This window comes from Lepisosteus oculatus, chromosome 18 (assembly GCF_040954835.1).
Source record: "Lepisosteus oculatus isolate fLepOcu1 chromosome 18, fLepOcu1.hap2, whole genome shotgun sequence".
Lineage (NCBI taxonomy): Eukaryota > Metazoa > Chordata > Actinopteri > Semionotiformes > Lepisosteidae > Lepisosteus > Lepisosteus oculatus.
The window spans coordinates 22,160,533-22,180,177 of NC_090713.1; the positions used below are offsets into that span (position 1 = coordinate 22,160,533).

General features: G+C 61.8%; 1 protein-coding gene across 1 annotated transcript in view; it reads right to left on the reverse strand.

The window, feature by feature from the left end:
* Window positions 1–213: 213 nt before the first annotated feature.
* mark2b (MAP/microtubule affinity-regulating kinase 2b) overlaps window positions 214–19,645 on the reverse strand; it is a 37,811-nt gene continuing 18,379 nt past the window's right edge. The window contains 16 exon segments of the mRNA XM_069180508.1: window positions 214–1,345; window positions 6,634–6,659; window positions 7,290–7,336; window positions 9,566–9,829; window positions 11,012–11,149; window positions 13,841–13,938; window positions 14,179–14,345; window positions 14,470–14,602; window positions 14,844–14,956; window positions 15,159–15,258; window positions 15,545–15,664; window positions 16,775–17,011; window positions 17,291–17,347; window positions 17,761–17,831; window positions 17,987–18,052; window positions 19,035–19,083. Coding sequence (XP_069036609.1) covers window positions 971–1,345; window positions 6,634–6,659; window positions 7,290–7,336; window positions 9,566–9,829; window positions 11,012–11,149; window positions 13,841–13,938; window positions 14,179–14,345; window positions 14,470–14,602; window positions 14,844–14,956; window positions 15,159–15,258; window positions 15,545–15,664; window positions 16,775–17,011; window positions 17,291–17,347; window positions 17,761–17,831; window positions 17,987–18,052; window positions 19,035–19,083 — 2,061 coding nt within the window. The 3' untranslated portion in view covers window positions 214–970.

Below are 19,645 nucleotides of genomic sequence, written 5' to 3' on the forward strand. Positions count from 1 at the left end.
AAAAATTAATTATACAGTACTGATGTGCAAACAGAGTGTCACTGTTCTGTACTATACACAGCTCATATATATATATACGTGTATATATATAACTCGGCAAGCTCTCTGCCTGGGGCGCCTCATATACAAAATTACACCGCGTGTCCGCTGTCCTGCTGTACAGACGATACCCCGCCGTCGCCTGTGCTTCCTCTAGAGACAGTAACGATACAGATACAGAATAAACCCCCAGCGCGCACGGAGGCAGCCGGGAAGAGGGGACAGGAGGAGTTCCGTCCTCCCCCAAGGCTAGACGTCCACTAAACGGCACTCCTCCTCCTCATCATCATCATCGTCGTCTCCCTCCTCCTCCTCCTCCTCCTCCTCCTCAGCCAGCCCGGAGCTGCGGCACCACGCCCCTGCCCCCGGCCCCCCCAGGCCAGGAGGTTCCCAGTGGGAGAGTGACTGTTTCACACAACAGCCACTGCAGTAAGCCGGCAGGCTGCTTCCCTGCCCCCAGCGGCCCCAGTGCTCCGGACCGGGGCAGGCGGCCGAGCGCGCCCCCGTCTGGCCCCCGCAGGGGCCCCCAGGGCAAGCGCCTGCAGGCCGTGAGCGCGGGAGGGGAACGAGAGGGGGGGGGAGGGCAGGCCCCGGTCCTTGATTTTCAGTGCGGCCGGCCCCCGGGGGGAACAGGAGGCTCGTGACACTGGCTAAGCGGGGGGGGGGGGGGAATAAAAATAATTCAGAGATCCACAACACAACCAAGAGAAGGAGATCCGGGTTTCTGATCCGGGGGGGGGGGGGGGGGCGCGGCCGACGGGCCCTCTGTCCGACCCCCCCGCCTCTCTCGCGGGAACGCCTTTCAATAAAACCCGGGGGATTCCGGGGGGTGGGAGCCCACGGCTGCCGGGTCCTGGCCAGGGAGGGGCCCCCCCGGAGGAGATGGGGCAGCGAGGGCCCCCCCCCCTCGCTCCGGCCGGCCGGGCGCGGCTCAGAGCTTCAGCTCGTTGGCGACCTTGGAGGCAATGTTCTTGAAGGCGATGGAGCTGCCGGAGATGCGCTTGAAGCGCACGCCGTTGAGCGACAGCCGCGGCAGCTTGCACACCTCCATCTCCCACTGCACGTAGTCGTCGCGCGCGGGGCTGCCCGCCACGCACAGCAGCATGTAGCGCTCCCGCAGCTCGTAGGCGCAGCTGTTGGACTCCAGCACCTTGCGGATCTCCTTCATCATCTCGCCCGGCTCCATGGAGCTGGTGGTCTTCATGCTCCAGGTGAAGCGCAGGGAGCGGGGCTTGGAGTCCTTCGGGTCCCGGGAGTTCTCATCCTTCTCCTTCTCCTTCTCCGCGCTCCCACTGCTCAGCATGGCCTGGGGGGAGGGGGAGGAGGAGGGAGGGAGAGGAGGGAGAGAGAGGAGTGGAGGGAGGGAGAGGAGGGAGAAGAGGAGTGAGGGAGAGGAGTGGAGGGAGGGAGAGTAGGAGAAGAGGAGTGAGAGAGGAGGGAGAGAGAGGAGTGGAAGAGGGAGAGGAGAAGGGAGAAGAGTGGAGGGAGGGAGAGGAGGGAGAGAGAGGAGTGGAAGAGGGAGAGGAGAAGGGAGAAGAGTGGAGGGAGAGGAGTGGAGGGAGGGAGAGGAGGGAGAGAGAGGAGTGAGAGTGGAGGGAGGGAGAGGAGGGAGAAGAGGAGTGAGAGTGGAGGGAGAGAGAGGAGTGAGAGTGGAGGGAGGGAGAGGAGGGAGAAGAGGAGTGAGAGTGGAGGGAGGGAGAGGAGGGAGAAGAGGAGTGAGAGTGGAGGGAGGGAGAGGAGGGAGAAGAGGAGTGAGAGTGGAGGGAGGGAGAGGAGTGGAAGAGGGAGAGGAGGAGGAGGGAGAAGAGGAGTGAGAGTGGAGGGAGGGAGAGGAGGGAGAAGAGGAGTGAGAGTGGAGGGAGGGAGAGGAGTGGAAGAGGGAGATGAGGAGGAGGGAGAAGAGGAGTAGAGGAGTGAGGGAGGAGGAGGGAAGGAGGGAGAGGAGGAAAGGGAGAGAGTGGAGGGAGAGGAGTGGAGGGAGGGAGAGGAGGGAGGGAGAGGAGTGGAGGAGAGGAGTGAGAGTGTAGGGAGGGAGAGGAGGGAGAAGAGGAGTGAGAGTGGAGGGAGGGAGAGGAGTGGAAGAGGGAGAGGAGGAGTAGAGGAGTGAGGGAGGAGGAGGAAGAGAGTGAGGGAGGAGGGAGAGGAGAGGAGTGAAGGAGGGAGAGGAGGAAAGGGGAGAAAGCCAGACAGGAGATGATACAGGCAGGAGGGGGGAGGGGTGAAGAAATGGGAGGGAGAGAGAGGCCGTGAGCGACCGGCTCCACCTGCTCGGCGACGGCCCCTCCCCCCCACCACACACACCTGCCACTGTGGGGGTTGGAGGAGGAAGCCACTGCTGATAACCCACCCAGAACAACCCTGAGGGTGGAAAGAGCTGACACAACCCAGCTCACGCACTGCAGCTGTGAGAGAGAGAGAGAGCGCGCACGGGCCTCTCTCCGCCACAGTGTGTACAGTGCGCCACGGCGCGCCAGGCCGGGGCAGAAGAGCCCCCTGCAGCGCAGTGGAACACTACAGTGCCGCACAGGCGCACGCAAGACAGGACAGCAAGGCCAAGCGTCACTGTAGTTCAGCGCAGCACAGCAGAACTGGGAACAAAAGAATACAGACCAGCACAGTACAAAAACCTACTGTAGAGGTCTCTGCAGTACACAGTGCCGTACAGTCCAACACTGTACAGTGTGAGAGCACAGCAGAGCTCACTGCAGTACAGTCCAACACTGTACAGTGTGAGAGCACAGCAGAGCTCACTGCAGTACAGTCCAACACTGTACAGTGTGAGAGCACAGCAGAGCTCACTGCAGTACAGTCCAACACTGTACGGTGTGAGAGCACAGCAGAGCTCACTGCAGTCCAACACTGTACAGTGTGAGAGCACAGCAGAGCTCACTGCAGTCCAACACTGTACAGTGTGAGAGCACAGCAGAGCTCAGTGCAGTACAGTCCAACACTGTACAGTGTGAGAGCACAGCAGAGCTCAGTGCTCACTGCAGTACAGTCCGACACTGTACAGTGTGAGAGCAAAGCAGAGCTCACTGCAGTACAGTCCGACACTGTACAGTGTGAGAGCACAGCAGAGCTCAGTGCAGTACAGTCCAACACTGTACAGTGTGAGAGCACAGCAGAGCTCAGTGCAGTACAGTCCAACACTGTACAGTGTGAGAGCACAGCAGAGCTCAGTACAGTCCGACACTGTACAGTGTGAGAGCACAGCAGAGCTCAGTGCAGTACAGTCCGACACTGTACAGTGTGAGAGCACAGCAGAGCTCAGTGCAGTCCGACACTGTACAGTGTGAGAGCACAGCAGAGCTCAGTGCAGTCCGACACTGTACAGTGTGAGAGCACAGGAGAGCTCAGTGCAGTACAGTCCAACACTGTACAGTGTGAGAGCACAGCAGAGCTCAGTGCAGTACAGTCCGACACTGTACAGTGTGAGAGCACAGCAGAGCTCAGTGCAGTCCGACACTGTACAGTGTGAGAGCACAGCAGAGCTCACTGCAGTCTAACACTGTACAGTGTGAGAGCACAGCAGAGCTCACTGCAGTCTTACACTGTACAGTGTGAGAGCACAGCAGAGCTCACTGCAGTCTAACACTGTACAGTGTGAGAGCACAGCAGAGCTCACTGCAGTCTGACACTGTACATGTAATACAGTTCAGCAGAGTTCAGTGGAACAGAATGCAGTGCAGTATTACACAGCACAGCGCTGTAAAATTCAGTGTCAGACACAAATCTGAACTGCAGTGCGATATCACACTGTGGAGTCCTGCTGTACAGTCAGAACCCTGCCTCAGACCCTCAGTCTGTGCCGTGCTGGACGCTGAACTCAGTCAAGCACTCGCCAGCAATTCGAAACCCAGGTGATCTGAATCACTGAAACTCAAAGCTGGAAAACCTAGCAGGCCACCGGAGAGGGGGGTGGGTGGGTGGGAGAGAGAGACAGACAAGTCCCGAATTTATCCAGAACGGAGAAGGCGGCTTTCCTGAGTCCCAGGGAAACATGATTCGGATCAGGGCACCCGGAGCCCAGCGATTGGGGCCCAATCACAGGAGCGATCGGAGGGGGAAAGGAAAGGGGTGTCTACAGAGAGTCTCTTGACCCCGCAATCTCACCTGCTCCCGTCATCGAGATCTTTGTTCTCTCCCTCATACGGGTTCCTCAAAAAAGAATTATTGACAGTTTAGACCGTGTCCCCCCCCTGCTCTCCTCCACTTCCCAAAACCTCCACAGACACCGGCTTAGTCCCGCAGTTACCCATCACCACCACACTGCGCCCCAACCTTCGGGGGGGTTCTCCGCTGCACGCACCCCACCCTCCCTCCCATCCCTCCGCAGCATCCCGACACATGGGGACAGACCAACCGGGGGACGGACAGGACAGGACAGGACGGGAGTGGACAGGCCCCACCAGCTGGCGGGGGCAGAGCACCCGCAGTGCCAGTCTGGGAGGAGCGGGACGGCACCTGCGGACTGGGCCGTCTCCCTGCTCCGCTCAGAGACTCAGCCGGGCAGGACTTCCATAAGGGAGGCCTGTCCAGGCACCTGCGGGGGAGCAGGGACATCCTCACTGGACAGAGACAGGGCACACTGAGCCCTGAGGAGCAATGAGATTGGGGTCCCCTCGAGGCACCCTGGGGGGTCACCTACCACTGTGGACAGAGAGGGGACACTGAGCCCTGGGGTGCAGGGAGATTTGTGTCCCACTCACATGGGACCCTGGGGGTCACCTCTCACTGGACGGCAATGATAATAAGAGCAATGGAGAGATTCAGAGAGAATTAGAAGATTATTCCTGTGGCTATTTTATTTGACTGATGCTTTTACCCAGGTCCTGCTCAAGCAGGGTCTCTGTCACACCTGGGATTCGAACCCGTAACCTTCAAGCTACACGTCCAGGTGATCAACGCCGCGTATTTTCCTTGACTGGCTGTTAAAAAAAGAAAGACTGCGGCTCTGCTAACTGATGGCAAATTACTGGAAAGAGAAAGTAGCATTTTCAAGGTCGAAAAAGAACTTGAAAACAAATGTGAAAAATCAGGCGTCAAAAACAATTTTCTGCTGCACTATTCTACCAGCAGAGGGCGCACTGTAGGTGCCATAGCGCCACAAGGCCAGAGAAGGCTTCAAATAGGACTGTATTTCACACAACACCGCCCCCTGGAGGTTCAACAGAGCACTGCGACAGAAATGACAACAAACAGCACCTTTATTTCCCGACTGATCAGTGGTGGCCGGGGGGGGCAACAGGGGACAGGGCACCGACGCCAGCTGGGGGGACGAGGCCTGCCCCCCACCCCACAGCGCAGCACCAGAATCAAACCCTCCCCTCTCACGCATTCATCCGGAACCGCAGGCAGCTCAGGAGCAAGCGGCTGACCACTGACCACTCAAGTGGGCGGCCTCGGAGATCCAGGGACTCGACCCGCACCCCAACCCCGACACCCCCGAACCCCAGAAGGGCCGAGACTCCCCCGAGGAGCCGGGCTGTTCTTGCTTTCAGTAGGGCAGGCGCGAGCCGTCTGCTTCGCCCCGCCCTGTGCGGAACGATCCTCTGGGCCAGAGGAGCCCAGCTAACTCCGCAGTCAGAGACGCGCACCAGCATATCAACCCAGGTCCAGCACACCCAGGTTACTGGGGCCCAGCTACGGGCGGAGCGGTGGCTCTGTGGCTCAGGATCTGCGCCTGTGACCAGAAGGTTGCCAGTTCAAATCCCGCGGCCGGCAGAGGAATCCTACTCCGTTGGGCCCCTGAGCAAGGCCCTTCACCCCAACTGCTCCAGGGGCGCCGTACAATGGCAGACCCTGTGCTCTGACCCCCAGCTTCTCTCCCTGTCTGTGTGTCTGTGTCTCCATGGAGAAAAGCTGGGGTATGCGAAAAGACGCATTCCTAATGCAAGAAATTGTATAGGGCTAATAAAGAAACATTAAACATTAAACATTATTAAAAAGACCACACCGCAGGCAGCAGGGCTGGGATCGATTCTGGCCCAGTGCAGAGGAGTCTTCCCCTCTGCCCACACAACAGCGTTAGCAACGGCAACAACAACGACAACCACAACCCCAGCCGCCACTGTGAAACACAGGACCAGACAGCGGTGTGTGAGCAGCCCTAGGAGATCTTGGTGCACTCGGTCGATTCTGGCGCATCCCCAGCTTCTGCCACCAGGGGGCGCCACTCTGGGGCTTTCCCCCAACTAGAGAAGTTTCACACAAGCGGGGGGGTTAACGGCGCTGGGCAGCCAGCTCCGCTCCGCTCTCTTCCCTGCTTCGCTGCGGGACCTGCACAGCCAGCGTGGAGCCCCCTGGTGGCAAAAGGTGGGCCTTTCATTTAGCAGCCTGGCTCCCTTTCAGACACCGCCTGGGGCAGCAGGACGGACAGAGACAACCACCCGCCCCCCCTGCTCGTTAAAGCCCATTCCGGCAGCGGCTAATTGAGCCCGTTAGTGTGTGATGGACTGGAGCGCTGGCAGGTTTCAGCAGGAGGGAGGAGGCCGACTGGAGCACAGCAGCTCATCGCTCAGAGGAGTCGCAGCAGGTGGGTCCAGCTTTGATCCTGCAGGGCTCATTCTCGGCACTTAACGACCAGCTCATTACTGGTCTTAACTCCAGTAACTCTTCAGCTGGTCCTGTTCTAGAGACCAGGAAAACCTGCAGACACAGCGCCCCCTCCTGGACCAGGACTGGACACCCCTGCTGCAGTCACACTGACCCCTCCTGGACCAGGACTGGACAGCCCTGCTGCAGTCACACTGACCCCTCCTGGACCAGGACTGGACAGCCCTGCTGCAGACACACTGACCCCTCCTGGACCAGGACTGGACAGCCCTGCTGCAGTCACACTGACCCCTCCTGGACCAGGACTGGACAGCCCTGCTGCAGACACAGTGCCCCATCCTGGGATGGACAGAGCTATAGTTGGGTGACAAACATTTATAACCATTTTAGGATTTAATCATTTGAAGAGATATTTCTGCACAGCTAACACAAATGTCCATGCCCAAGGCGAGCCAGGATGCTAGTAACAGAATGCACCAAGACACCCTCTCATCCCCTGTGAACTCCTGGAAACACAAAGACACGGGTGAGCTGGTGAGATGAGACGAGAGGACAGGCCGCCTTCTGAAGGCTGAACCAGGTGGGTCACAAATGAGGCAGTGTCCTGGGGTTAGTAAAGGCCAAACAGTGACAAAAAAAAAAAAAAACACCACCTTTTAAATAGATAAACTGACAAGGAAGAGGAAAAAAATGACTGAGGGGGTCTCTCTCCTACCTTCTGGAAAATCTGAACGACAGATTTCTACAAAACAAAACAAGAAAAAACAATATATATACACACACAGGCGCAAGCACACATAGCACGAACAACACCAACAGGCACAGACATCCACAGGAATACACAATGCATCTGCAGCGTCGCGTGCGTGCGTGCGTGCGAGTCACACTGGGCCCGCTTACAGCACCAGAACCGTCCCGCTGGCCCGGGGAGACTGCAGTCACACTGGGCCCGCTGACAGCACCAGAACCGTCCCGCTGGCCCGGGGAGACTGCAGTCACACTGGGCCCGCTTACAGGACCCGCTGCCAGTACCAGAACCGTCCTGCTGGCCTGGGGAGACTGCAGTCACACTGGGCCCGCTTACAGGACCTGCTGCCAGCACCAGAACCGTCCCGCTGGCCTGGGGAGACTGCAGTCACACTGGGCCCCCTGCCAGAACCGGAACCATGCCCCCACACTGGAATCACACCCCTGCAAGCTCCGGTCCACCTGACAGACAGACAGACAGCCCTGCACGGGCACCACCGCTCTCCCCTAGGAGTCAGGAAAACTCCCTTCCCCTCCGCCCCAGGAACGCCGGCCACAGGTCCAGACTCCTTAACGTCCTTCCTGAGAGGCCAGCCTTCCCGTGTGTCTGTCCTGGGGCTCCCTGTTGTCTTACCCCACCACTGTGCAGGGCACTATCGAAGACCTGCGCTGGGCTGCGTTCTTACCCCTATTAAAACGCTAAACGGAAACTCACAAGCCCTTAAGCGACCCAAGTCTCAGACACAGAGCCGCCTTGAGAGCAGGGGATATAAAAACTCAATTTTTCACCCCTTCCCAGACCAAGTGCGGCACACGCAGGGTGGTGGGAATCCGCCTCCTGCCGCACAGCGGTCTGATCCACTCCAGGCTTCACATTCCAGGCTGGAGCGCTGCCAAAGTGAGGCGACAGCAAGCCTGCCACTTTAATCTCGATGTTTCACAAGCTTGCAGGGAAGTATTTTCTTCTCTGCCAAGATGGCGGAAGTATAAGCATTAAGACTGCAGCGTGTAAGTCTTAGCCTCTGCCTTGCTGCTGCACAGACCTGAACTGGATCGAACTACTGGGCGTCGGGAGCCATTTCCTTCCCTGAAATGAGTGATCCCGACATGCACCTTATTGTCGTCTTACTCGACAGTTCTGGCAAATCCAGTCCCTCGCGTTCTTGTGTCGTTGTTCCTGCTCGCGCAACGCCAAAACGCTCCCCCCCGGAAAGACTTCCTGCACCGGGGCAGAGATGCGTCTGGGACGCTGTGCCAAGCGGGAACAGCGACAGCAGAGCCACAGGGCCCTCGGAAGTCTCGGGACTCCGTTCCTTGCTGCTGCTTCATCTTGAGGTCCGGTTTTCCCAGGAGATACAGCAGTAGAAACGTGTCGAACACCGGGCGGGGCGCCGTGCGATTTCACAGCCCCCGCCCGCCCGAAGCGCTCAGAAAAGCCGTGACTGGGAAAGGGCGGGCCGGGAGAGAAGTAAACAGAGATAAAAAGACAACACCCGCCACCTCTCACAACGGGACCCCCACACCACTCCTCCACCAGCCCCGCGGGGGGGGGGAGAGTGGGGTCAGAGGTCACCCCCGGAAACACACAGACGAGATCGTCCCCAGTGACAGACAGACACCCCCCCCACACCCCCAGCACTTCTGATCCTTAAGGACGGGAAAGGAAAAAGATGGGAGACGACCGTCTCCGCCTCTCCTCTTGGGCTCCCGAGGCCGGGAAGCAGACGGATAACTCCCAGTACAATCCAGTTCAGGTTTTCCCAGCTGCAGGAGGCCCTCGTGCACGAAAAGTGCTCCCCATAAAGCAGAGAAGCCGCCCCCTGAACGCCGGCTTGACCACGGCAGCGAGCTTGAAGCCCGATCCTCGGAGTGAGAGCGACGCGAGGAGGTAAAACCTGGAGTGGATCCCGCAGCGGTTCGGAACTGGAGCCGGAACGGTCTCCCCGGGGGAGCAAAACCGACCCACAGGCTGGTCCTTTCTTATTCCTTGAAGAGAGGGGGGGGGCCCTCCCAGACACCCTGGCTTGCAGGAACCCCATCGTGGCGTCCTGACACCCCGACTCCACCTGCTCCCCCTCCCCTCTGCTGCAGAGGATTTCAAGAGTAAGACCCGGAGCGGATCAAACTGCAGGGGAAAGGGAGTCCGTCCCCCCCCCCCGAAAAATCCCAATCCCTGCAATCCCGCCGCGCTGGCCTGGGAAGCCCCCCCGCCCCTCCTCCTCACCTGCGCACGAACTTGGAGGTGAACTTGCTGAAGATGCCGCTGGCGCCGCCGCGGCGCGCCTGGCTGTTGCCGTGGGAGAGCGAGGGCGAGGCGGGCGGCCCGTTGTAGGCGCCGGCGTGCTGGTCCCGGGTGGCCCGCTGCTGCCCGGCGTGGAAGGTGCTGCGGCTGGCCACGCCCCGCGGGAAGTTGGTGCGGTCCGTCACCGCGGCGCTGCTGATGTTGTGCGCGGAGGGGGACGCGGCCGGGACCCGCTGCGGGGCGGTGCTGCGGTCAAGGAGGAAGAGCTCGTGAGCCCGGATCGGCAGCAGCCCCTCCGCACGCGGAGAGCAGGGCAAGCCGAGGACGGGCCCGGGACATCTGGCCAGTCAAGGGGGCAGGCTGAGCCTCGCGGTGTTTCTAACGGGCGCGCGGCGCGGAAACGCCAGGCGGGCTTCCCTGCAGCACCGCCGCCGCCACCCCCATGCCAACCGTGTTGGACCGGGACCAAGCCCTCCCCTGCTCCCGCTGGGCCTTGATGGACGATGCAATGGTGCACATGGATGAGGAAGCACACGCAGATGGGATGACTACTGCCACACCAGCGTGCCGCGGGGGGGGGGGGCCTGGGAAGGGGTTGGGAAAAACGCCAAATCCTCGTTCCTGGCCTGGGCGCTGCGTCTGCAGCGGGGGCGCCCAGGCCAGGTCCTGCAGGGACGGGCCCCGGCAGTTTCACCCTTAAACCCCTGTATCGGCTCCTTATCGAGGAGGGGCGTCGGAGAGCTCAGAAATCCTGAAGACACAGCACCCCCTCCAGGATCAGGGCGGGGGGGGCCCCGCTTTAGATGCCTGGCGGACCCACATGGGGGGGGATGCCCCTGAAATTGTGCAGCGGGGAGGAGGAGGTGACCGGACACACGGGGGGGCCAGAGATCTCGAACCCGGTCAAGCTGTGCCAGGAGAGAAAGGACAGCGCCTGCGTTTTCCCCAGGGTTAGAGAGCTGGAGGGTTAGTGAGCAGTTAGAGCAGCAGACATCTGTCCGTCAGCAGGGGGGGGGGGCAGCATAGGGATGCTGGGCAGGGGGGCTCGGCTCAGACGAGGTCGCCCCGCTCACACGGGCATGGACGAACCCCCCTCCCCACAGGGTAACGACTTGTACTAGGCCTCATCTTCCTCCTTCCCCTCCAGTCAGGAAGGCCTTGACCACCATCGTCGCCCTCGCAGACGATACGGCCCTCGCTTCACCTCGCGGGCGGACCTGCGCTAACTCCTGCTGCGCGAGCCTGGCTCTCGTGCTGCCAAGCGGCGCGAGGGTGGCAGGGGGGGGGGGTTTGGGCAGCGCCCCCCCCCCCAGGACGTCTCTCCCGTTCACCTGCACGCCAGGCCTGAGCTAGCCTCGACCTCGGACCTCCTCCGGCTCCCTGGCGCCCTGCCCGTCGCGGGGCCGGGGGGGTGAGTGTGAGACTTGCCTGGGGCGCGAGGGGTGGCTGTGCTCGGGGGGGCTGGGGTGATGAGAGGTGGACAGGGATTTCTGGTGCCGGGTTCGGGACGAGGTCAGCACGGCGGAGGCGGAGGCAGTAGAGGCCCGAGACCCCGGGGTGTTCAGGCTAGGAGAGAAAAGGGCAGGAGGGACTGGTGTTAGGGGTCAGAGGGCACACGCTGCAGGCACGGGGAGAGCAGCAGGGGCCACACACACACACACCACAGACACAGGAAGGGCCACACACACACACACCACAGACACAGGGAGAGTAGGAAGGGCCACACACACACACACACCACAGACACAGGGAGAGTAGGAAGGGCCACACACACACACACCAAAGACACAGGCAGAGAGGCAGGGGCCACACACACACACCACAGGCACAGGAAGGGCCACACACAGGAGCAGAGGGGTGGAGACAGGGAATCACAGGGAAGACACAAGAGGGGGACAGTCTAGAGCAGACAAAGCGGACAGAGGGTCCGACTGTCCCGGCAATTCCCTTACAGCGCGCACACACACACACCCCCCCAGTCCTCTCAGGGGGTACGGCACACACCGCTAACCCGCAGAACCCCGAGAGAGACGCAGAGAGGCACGGACCTCCAGCCAGGTTCCACCCCCTGCACAACTGTAAAGAAACAGGGACTGGCTGGAGTGGAGGGGGCCTGTCCTCTCCGTTTCTCTTTCGGTCCTGCGCCGCCCGGGGGACGCAGCGCAGAGCGGAGAGCTCACACGCCTCACCACAGACACGAGGAGGGGGGGGTGAGGGGGGTTAATGGTTAACACCAACCTCGAGGGAGGCGAACAACACATACTCAAGAGGCTGAAACAAGGAAATCGGAATACAAAAACAAAACAAGACGGGCACCAGCGCCCGGCGGGGCGAGGCGAAGCATGTAGCGACAGTTTCACACAGACAGCTGAGCAGCGTGGGTGTGGGCGCGGCGGGCCCAGCAGCTTCAGAGAACGAGGAAAAAAGCTGGACAGGCCCGGCGGCGTGGTGCTGGAAACACAAGAAACTACAGTCGTGGCCGACAGCAGAGGAAGCAGATGACAGGAGAGCACCCGTGAGGAGCGAGGAACACTCATGAGGCCAGTTACAGGAGAGGGATGAAGCCGACTGCTCGATGTTTAAATCCCGGTCTCCTGCTGCCACATTGCTGTGCGGACACACAGAAGAGCCCCCCCCCGCCCCCCCGAGCCAAGCAGGGTGGCACTGCTACATTCCCACCTTTCTGTGCCCCCATCCCCCCTCTCCCATGGCGCATGGGTCTCCAGTGTGAGCATCTGCATCAGGCCCTGCAGGGTGAATGCACAAGGCCCTGCTCTGTGTTTGAGGCGCTCCCTTTCTGTGCCTGGTGTTGTGCACAGCCCCCCCCTCCCCCCCGCCACAGCGGCAAACCTGCTCATTTTTAAAACCGCAAGGCTCCGAGCGAGTGGCCATATCTAGGTGGGATCAATCCTATAATCCCGCGGGATAAGTGGGCACATGCAGCAGGCGTGCAGCAAGGGGATCCAGCCTGTGAGGGTTGGGAAGCCAGGACCAGGACCCTCTGCCCAGCGGTCAGGCGCTGCTGGTGAAGTTCACGAGCAGTTCCGCGGGGGGGGGGGGGGGGTGGGGGTGGACGAGCAGACACTCGAGCCGGACGCAGACAGGAAATCAGCCCATGGCAGCAGGAAGGGATAGCGTGTTAATGGAAGCTGGGGCTGTTAGCTCTCCTGTGGCGAATCCAGCAGTAAGAACAGAAGGAGTGGAAGAGGGAGAGTGTGTGTGTGGTCACCTGTGGTCACCTGATTGATTACTCTATTGGTGAAGGGCAGGGGACCACACTCACATGGGTGTCGGTCAGGCTAACTTGGCCTATAGATTCGCTGTATAAGTACCGCACGCTGACCGCCACGCCACTGCGCCACCACGCGCCAACGGCCCGTGTTTGGCGTATATTGGAGAAGGAGGGTTGGAATGAAGTCTCCCTGGGCGCCGTTCTGCTGGGCGTCGGGGTTTCCTGCTCGGGTATTCTGGGATAAAGTTCGGAGCGAGCTTTAGGATGACGGGGAGAGGTCCACAGCGCTCAGCGAGGCTGCTGGGTAAATGTCAGCCGCTGCCTCGGAGTTTCCCCACTGCCGATCCTCCCTCTCTGTCCCGGACCGCGCTGGCCGGAGCAAATTCTGCTGGGGCAGAATGACCGCTGTGCGTCTCCCAGGTGGGGGCTGCTGTGGCAGAATGACCGCTGTGCGTCTCCCAGGTGGGGGCTGCTGTGGCAGAATGACCGCTGTGCGTCTCCCAGGTGGGGGCTGCTGGGAATGTAGTGGGTCTCCTCCTCCTATACGTGACGCACTCAAGCTCTCTGGGTGGAAAGGCTCTATGTAAACGCAACCAGCTATCACGACGGTCAGGATCCCCCAAAGAGGCAGCAACGTCTTCACACAGAGCGACTGCTCCCAGGAGGAAACTCTCAGGATCAGACAGGGGATGATATCAAATTGGCTTTGAGGAAGAGCGCCCTCCCCTTCCAAACCCTCCTCCGCCCTCACCTTCCTGCTCTCTAATCCGCAGAAGTGCTGCAAATCCGGGGTTAGGGGATATCCGTCTTTATCCCTGCTCTCCCTCCCTGCGGGAGCTCTCCGAGCTGATGGGATCAGAGGCTCGTGTGCGCACGTGTGGGCGCGGCCACAGGAGCTCCAGCGCTGGAGGTGCCGGTAATCCGGCCCGGCCCAGTGATAATCCCCGGAGAGCCCGGCGCTGGCAGGCCGCAGCCAGGGACCGGGGAGGGAGGGCGAGCGAGAGAGGGAGAGAGAGAGAGGTTACCTGTCCTTCCCGTTCTGCACCGTGCCCTGCCCCAGAGTGGCTCGCTCCATCAGCGGGGAGTTTCGGCTCCGACTCGTACCGGTCGACAGGATGCTATTCTGCAAGAGGGCCGGAGACAGGGTGAGCGGGAGAGAGGAGACAGGGGGCAGGACAGCGGAGTGGACACCGCGGTGGGGGGTGGGGGGGTGGGGTGCCTGCTCTTGGCCAAGCTTTCAGGCCGTTAATGAATTGCTCAGCCCAGGGTCCCTGTGGAAGGCCTCTATAAAAGGCCCGTGGGCCTGGCGGGACACCTGGGGAGGACGGAGGAGAGCCGCTCTCCGGGTGGGGGCGACACTCACGGTGGAGGGGGTGGGGGTCCCCTTCTTGCGGTCGGCGGGGGTCAGGGGGCTGGCCGGGACCTTGGCGGAGCTGCCCGAGCCCTTCCTCCCCGTGTCCTCGGAGTGGTGCTTGGTGTCCGACGCTCCGGACTGAGAGCGCTTGGAGGAGGAGGAGGAGACAGAGGAGCCTGCGAGAGGGAGGAAGAGAGTCGCCACCAGCTTGCTTTTTCCGCAGGGCACCTATGAAACCCCCACTCCCCCCACGACTCCCCCGTCCCGCTGCCCCTCGCCCTGCCCCCTCCCCCCACTCACCTTGGTCCGCCTGTCTCCGGGGCTTCTGACTGGACACGCTGCGCTGTACCTTGTGTGGAGGGGACTGGACGTTGCTGTTTGTGAGGTCACTTCCTGGGCGGGGCTTTATCGACAGGTTGCCGCCGTCGTCCAGCTGGACGAAGAGAAGAGGGCGGGAGTCAGTCAGGGCCCCCCCCAGCGTTCCCACAAGCCTTTCCCACAAACCCACTAACACCACCACGTTTCCAAGGAAGAAACAATATCGGAAAACACATCTCAATCCCACTGCGCACCCCTCGTGGGACACTGTACAGCACCCACGTTGCTCAGCACCGTGAGCAGAAGTGAAAGGCGCTATATGAGCGCAGAGGGCCGCTGCACCCAGGTTTGCCCACCTCGGAGGTCCTGTAGTCCAGCAGCAGATAGGTGGCCATGATTTCGTTGTATTTTTGGTTGACGAGCGAGTCCTGGATCTCCTCCTGCGTGTATCCCATCTGGATCATCACCTCTGCAGGGGAAACGCACCAGAGCAGCTGTCAGGAAGAGGCGGCACCGCGCCCACAGGGCCGCTCTGCCACAGCGCGGACGAGCGCGCCGCCGGGACAGGAAGAGGCCCCCCCCGGCGGCAATCCGCGGCTCGGTCACCACAGAACGTCTCTGGCGCCAGTCCCGAGCTGCCCCTCAACCCCACCGGCCCTGCAGTTCCTCACCTGTCCTCTTGGGGTCCTTGTAGTCGGGCTCCGGCTCCAGGTAGGGCTTCAGCTCCTCGTCTTCGTGGCCCACGTTCATCCAGCGATCCTTCATGATCTGCTGCTTGAGGGACGGACAGGGAGGGGGAGGGGCAGGCGGACAGGCAGGGGAGGCAGGACAAGACGAGGACAGGTTCAGCGGGAGAGAATGAGCGTCACCCAGTCTGGACACAGAGGAATCTTACTCCGCTGGGCCCCTGAGCAAGGCCCTTCACCCCAGCTGCTCCAGGGGCGCCGTATAAACGGCCGACCCCGCGCCCTGACCCCCAGCCTCTCTCCCTGTCTGTGTCTCACGGAGAGCCCCCTGGTGGTGGGCACGGGTCGCACCGCGCGCTGGCCCTACTGACCTCAAGGCTGCCTCTCTTGGCCGGGTTGAGGATGAGGAACTTCTTGAGCAGGTTCTCGCAGTCGGTGGACATGTAGAAGGGGATCCTGTACTTGCCCCTGAGCACACGCTCCCTCAGCTCCTGTGGGTGGGGGAAGAGGTGGGGGGACGTACAGGCAGAGACGGAGGAAAAGGAGTCAAAATCTGACACCGGACAGGGCGTCGAGTCTGGGGCGCGCAAGACGCCGCCACAAAACCCCGCCCCTGCCCGACCTCCGCAGAGCCCGGAGCCTCGAGTCTCGCCCGCGCCGCCCCAGATCACGTTCCCAGTTTGGGCACATTCCCAGTTCACTTTCCAGCACCAGACCCGGGCTCTCCGGGACAGCGCGGCGCCCGCAGTGAGGCAGAACCCCCGGGGCTTCGGGGAATCGAGAAAGCAGCACCAGCCAGACCGGCCTCTCGGGATCCCGGGCCGGCCAGCCCAAGCAGGTTCTGCCGCCGGGAGCTGAAAAACGGGTTTCTTGACTAACAGCCGTTCCTGGGGCGGCGCGCTCAGGAAGGCAGAGGGAGAGCTGCGCTTCGAGATTCTTGGGCGCGACGCCTGGAGCTCTCCTCTTGCGCAAGGCCTTGGGGGCCTGCTCTGTACGTCACCCCGGCACACCTTCGCACGGAAGGGCGCCCTAGGAGAGCGAGTTCGGGGTTTGACCGGGACCGGGGCTGGGGGACCCCCGATTCAGGGTGACCTCTAAGACTGACTGGCCTGGGGCTCTCCAGGACCAGGGCTGGGGGAGGACACTGCCGTAGAACAATCGGGACCGGGGCTGGGGGACCCCTGATTCAGGGTGACCTCTAAGACTGACTGGCCTGGGGCTCTCCAGGACCAGGGCTGGGGGGGGGACACTGCCGTAGAACAATCGGGACCGGAGCTGGGGGAACCCCGATTCAGGGTGACCTCTAAGACTGACTGGCCTGGGGCTCTCCAGGACCAGGGCTGGGGGGGGACACTGCCGTAGAACAATCGGGACCGGGGCTGGGGGACCCCTGATTCAGGGTGACCTCTAAGACTGATTGGCCTGGGGCTCTCCAGGACCAGGGCTGGGGGGGGGGACACTGCCGTAGAACAATCGGGACCGGGGCTGGGGGACCCCTGATTCAGGGTGACCTCTAAGACTGACTGGCCTGGGGCTCTCCAGGACCAGGGCTGGGGGGGGGACACTGCCGTAGAACAATCGCCCTGCGCTCCGCAACTCGCCTTGAGGTTCTGCCCGTCGAAGGGCAGCGAGCCGCTGACCAGCGTGTACAGGATGACGCCCAGGCTCCAGACGTCCACCTCGGGCCCGTCGTACTTCTTGCCCTGGAAGAGCTCGGGCGCGGCGTAGGGGGGGCTGCCGCAGAAAGTGTCCAGCTTGTTCCCCAGGGTGAACTCGTTGCTGAAGCCGAAGTCGGCGATCTTGATGTTCATGTCCGCGTCCAGGAGGAGGTTCTCGGCCTGGGAGGGAGGGAGTGTGGCAGCGATTAACGTGTGGCCTGGGTGAAAGTCTAGCACTCCTGGGAAGGGAAGGGCACCCTTCAGTAAGGGGCTCTTTCTCTGCCTGGTTCTCTCTCGCTCCTCTGCTGGGTCCTCAGAAACATGGGGCCTCCAGCGCAGTTTCTTTCCGCATGGGGACAGCCCCCCTGCCTCTCTCTCTCTCTCTAACCCTCTGCCCTGGTGGCTGGCGTGGACCACAGACAGGCGTGCCCGGGCGCTGGGGGCCGACGCGGCTCTTACCTTCAGATCCCGGTGCACGATGCACTTCTGGTGGCAGTACTGCACCGCCGACACGATCTGCACCAGAGAGAGAGGGGGGGGCGGGAGTGGAGGTGAGCAAAAGATTCAACCACATCCCAGCACAGATCAGACAGCAATATCTCACACACTGGGACACACGCGCACACACACACACGCAGCTCAAGACGGCAGACCAGTCACAGTCACGCCAGCAGGACGCCGGCCAGCCGGCCAACCCCAACCCCTAGAGTGGTCAGCGCTCAGCCAATCACACGTCCCCCCTTTGGGGAACCCCCCTTTTTGGGGAACAGCAGCGAGCGCCCCCCACTCCCGGAGCTTTCCCCGACAGGCACGAACAGGGCGCCCCGCGGGGGACCAGCCAGCCCCCAACGTCCTCGCCTGGCGGGGGTCAGGCGCTCAGAATCAATCCCAGAATCCCGTCCGGCACGTCCGGGGGGGGGTGGACTCACCTGCCGAAATTTGGCCCGCGCCTCCTTCTCTTTCATCCTGCCGTGTGCGACGAGGTAGTCGAACACTTCGCCTGCGAGGGGAGGGCGAGAGAGAGAGTCAGACATCCAGCCTGGGCGAAGACCTCCGTCACGCCACCCCTGAACAGGAGCACAAGACCTCCGCCCTCCCCCCGAAACCGTGAGGAGGTGCAAGTGTGCGAGACGTCAGGCCTGTGGGCTCACTCACCTCCACTGGCGTACTCCATCACGAGATACAGCGTCTTCTCCGTTTCTATCACCTCAAATAACTTAACTGCAGACGACAACAATCACAGCATCAACCAGGCAGCCTGCGCAACCCCGACACTCTTCCCCCAGGTCACTTCCTCTCGGTCCCCCCCCCCAAGTGTTGCCAGCCTGGCCCCCCTGCCGGCCCCGTGTGGGAGGGGGGTGATGGGAAGGGACGTGCGCGTCCCCTGGACAGATAGCGATCAGCCTCTTGACGGCTGGACGCGTCAGACGGGGCCGCTCCCCGCCAGACGCCACGCTTCGCCAACCCCGGCCGAGACGGTCTGTAAACATCCGACTTCCTGCGCGAGCGTCCGCACCGGGCCCTCGCCCCCCCCATCCCCAACAGCACCAGGCCCTCGCCCCCCCCATCCCCAACAGCACCAGGCCTTCGCCTATGCAGAGTAACCCCATCTTCCGCCGGCGCCCGGACCCGCGGCGGTCTCTCTCCGCCTTTGAAACGATAACCCCTCGCCTTCACAGGGCCCAAATCATTTCGGAACGGGGAGCCCCCGACGAGAAGCACAGCTCCCAGCCGGGGAAGCAGGTGAGGAATATTTCACCCGCTCAAGAGGAGCCCCGGAGCAGCCCGGCGCGGACCTCGGGGCAACACGCCAGCCAACAGCACAGCCCCCTGGGTCGCTGGTTTGGAAACTCAGCGCCCCCTACTGGGCTACCAACACCCTGACCTCGCTTCCGCGTGGTGGGATGTCAATAACAACGCTGCTGCCGCCACACGCCGGCGGGGTTGGCTCTGCATTTTACCGCGCTGGAAATGGTTTTAAGTACCCCCTCCCTGCCCCTCCAGCTTGGGTCCAACAATTCTCACTCCCCGCTGACCGGCAAGGCCGAGCCGACCTCCCACAGAACCCCGCGGATGCCACCCCCCCGCCGGCGCAGTGGGACGGACCCAGGGGATCCCCACCCTGCGTGCTGCAGACCGAGACGCCGCCGCGCCGCGCTCTTCCCCGCAGGACAGCCCAGACCCAGACCCGCGGCACACTCACCTATATTGGGGTGATTCAGGAGCTTCATTATGCGGACTTCCCGAAAGAGCTGTGGAAGGGTTCGAGGGTGAAGGGGGGGGGGGGGAGAGAGAGAGAGAGAGAAGGAGAAACAAGTCACTTCACGTCTGCCCAGGGGTGCAGCTGCCCGAGAGCCCGGCCACGCTCAGACCTCCCCCCTTACCCCCTCCAGGCAGGAAGTCGCAGAGACTCATTTTCTGTCATTTCCACCCCCCCCCCGACACCGACCTAAGAGACCCAGCGGCTTGGCCAGAGATGAGAGAGGAAGGAGGAGAGAAGGGCCCTCCATCAGCTCCCTCGTTGGGACGGGGGGGGAGAGAGAGAGAGAGAGAGAAAGAGATAAGGGCAGTTAGCCTGTCTAGATTCAAAGAAAGGAGGCAGCCAAAATCAGGCTGCGTATGTGTGTGTACGTGCGTGTGTGTGCGTGGGGAGAGTGTCACAAGGACCAGCAGTAAGCTGTGTTCACCCCTGGACACCCCACTACAGGAAAGAGCGATCTGCCCTAACACTGCTGCCAGCCCCTGCGCTCCCAGACAGACAGAGCACCGAGTCAGTACCTCCTCCTCCTGGGGGACCCGCTGAGACCCTTGGTC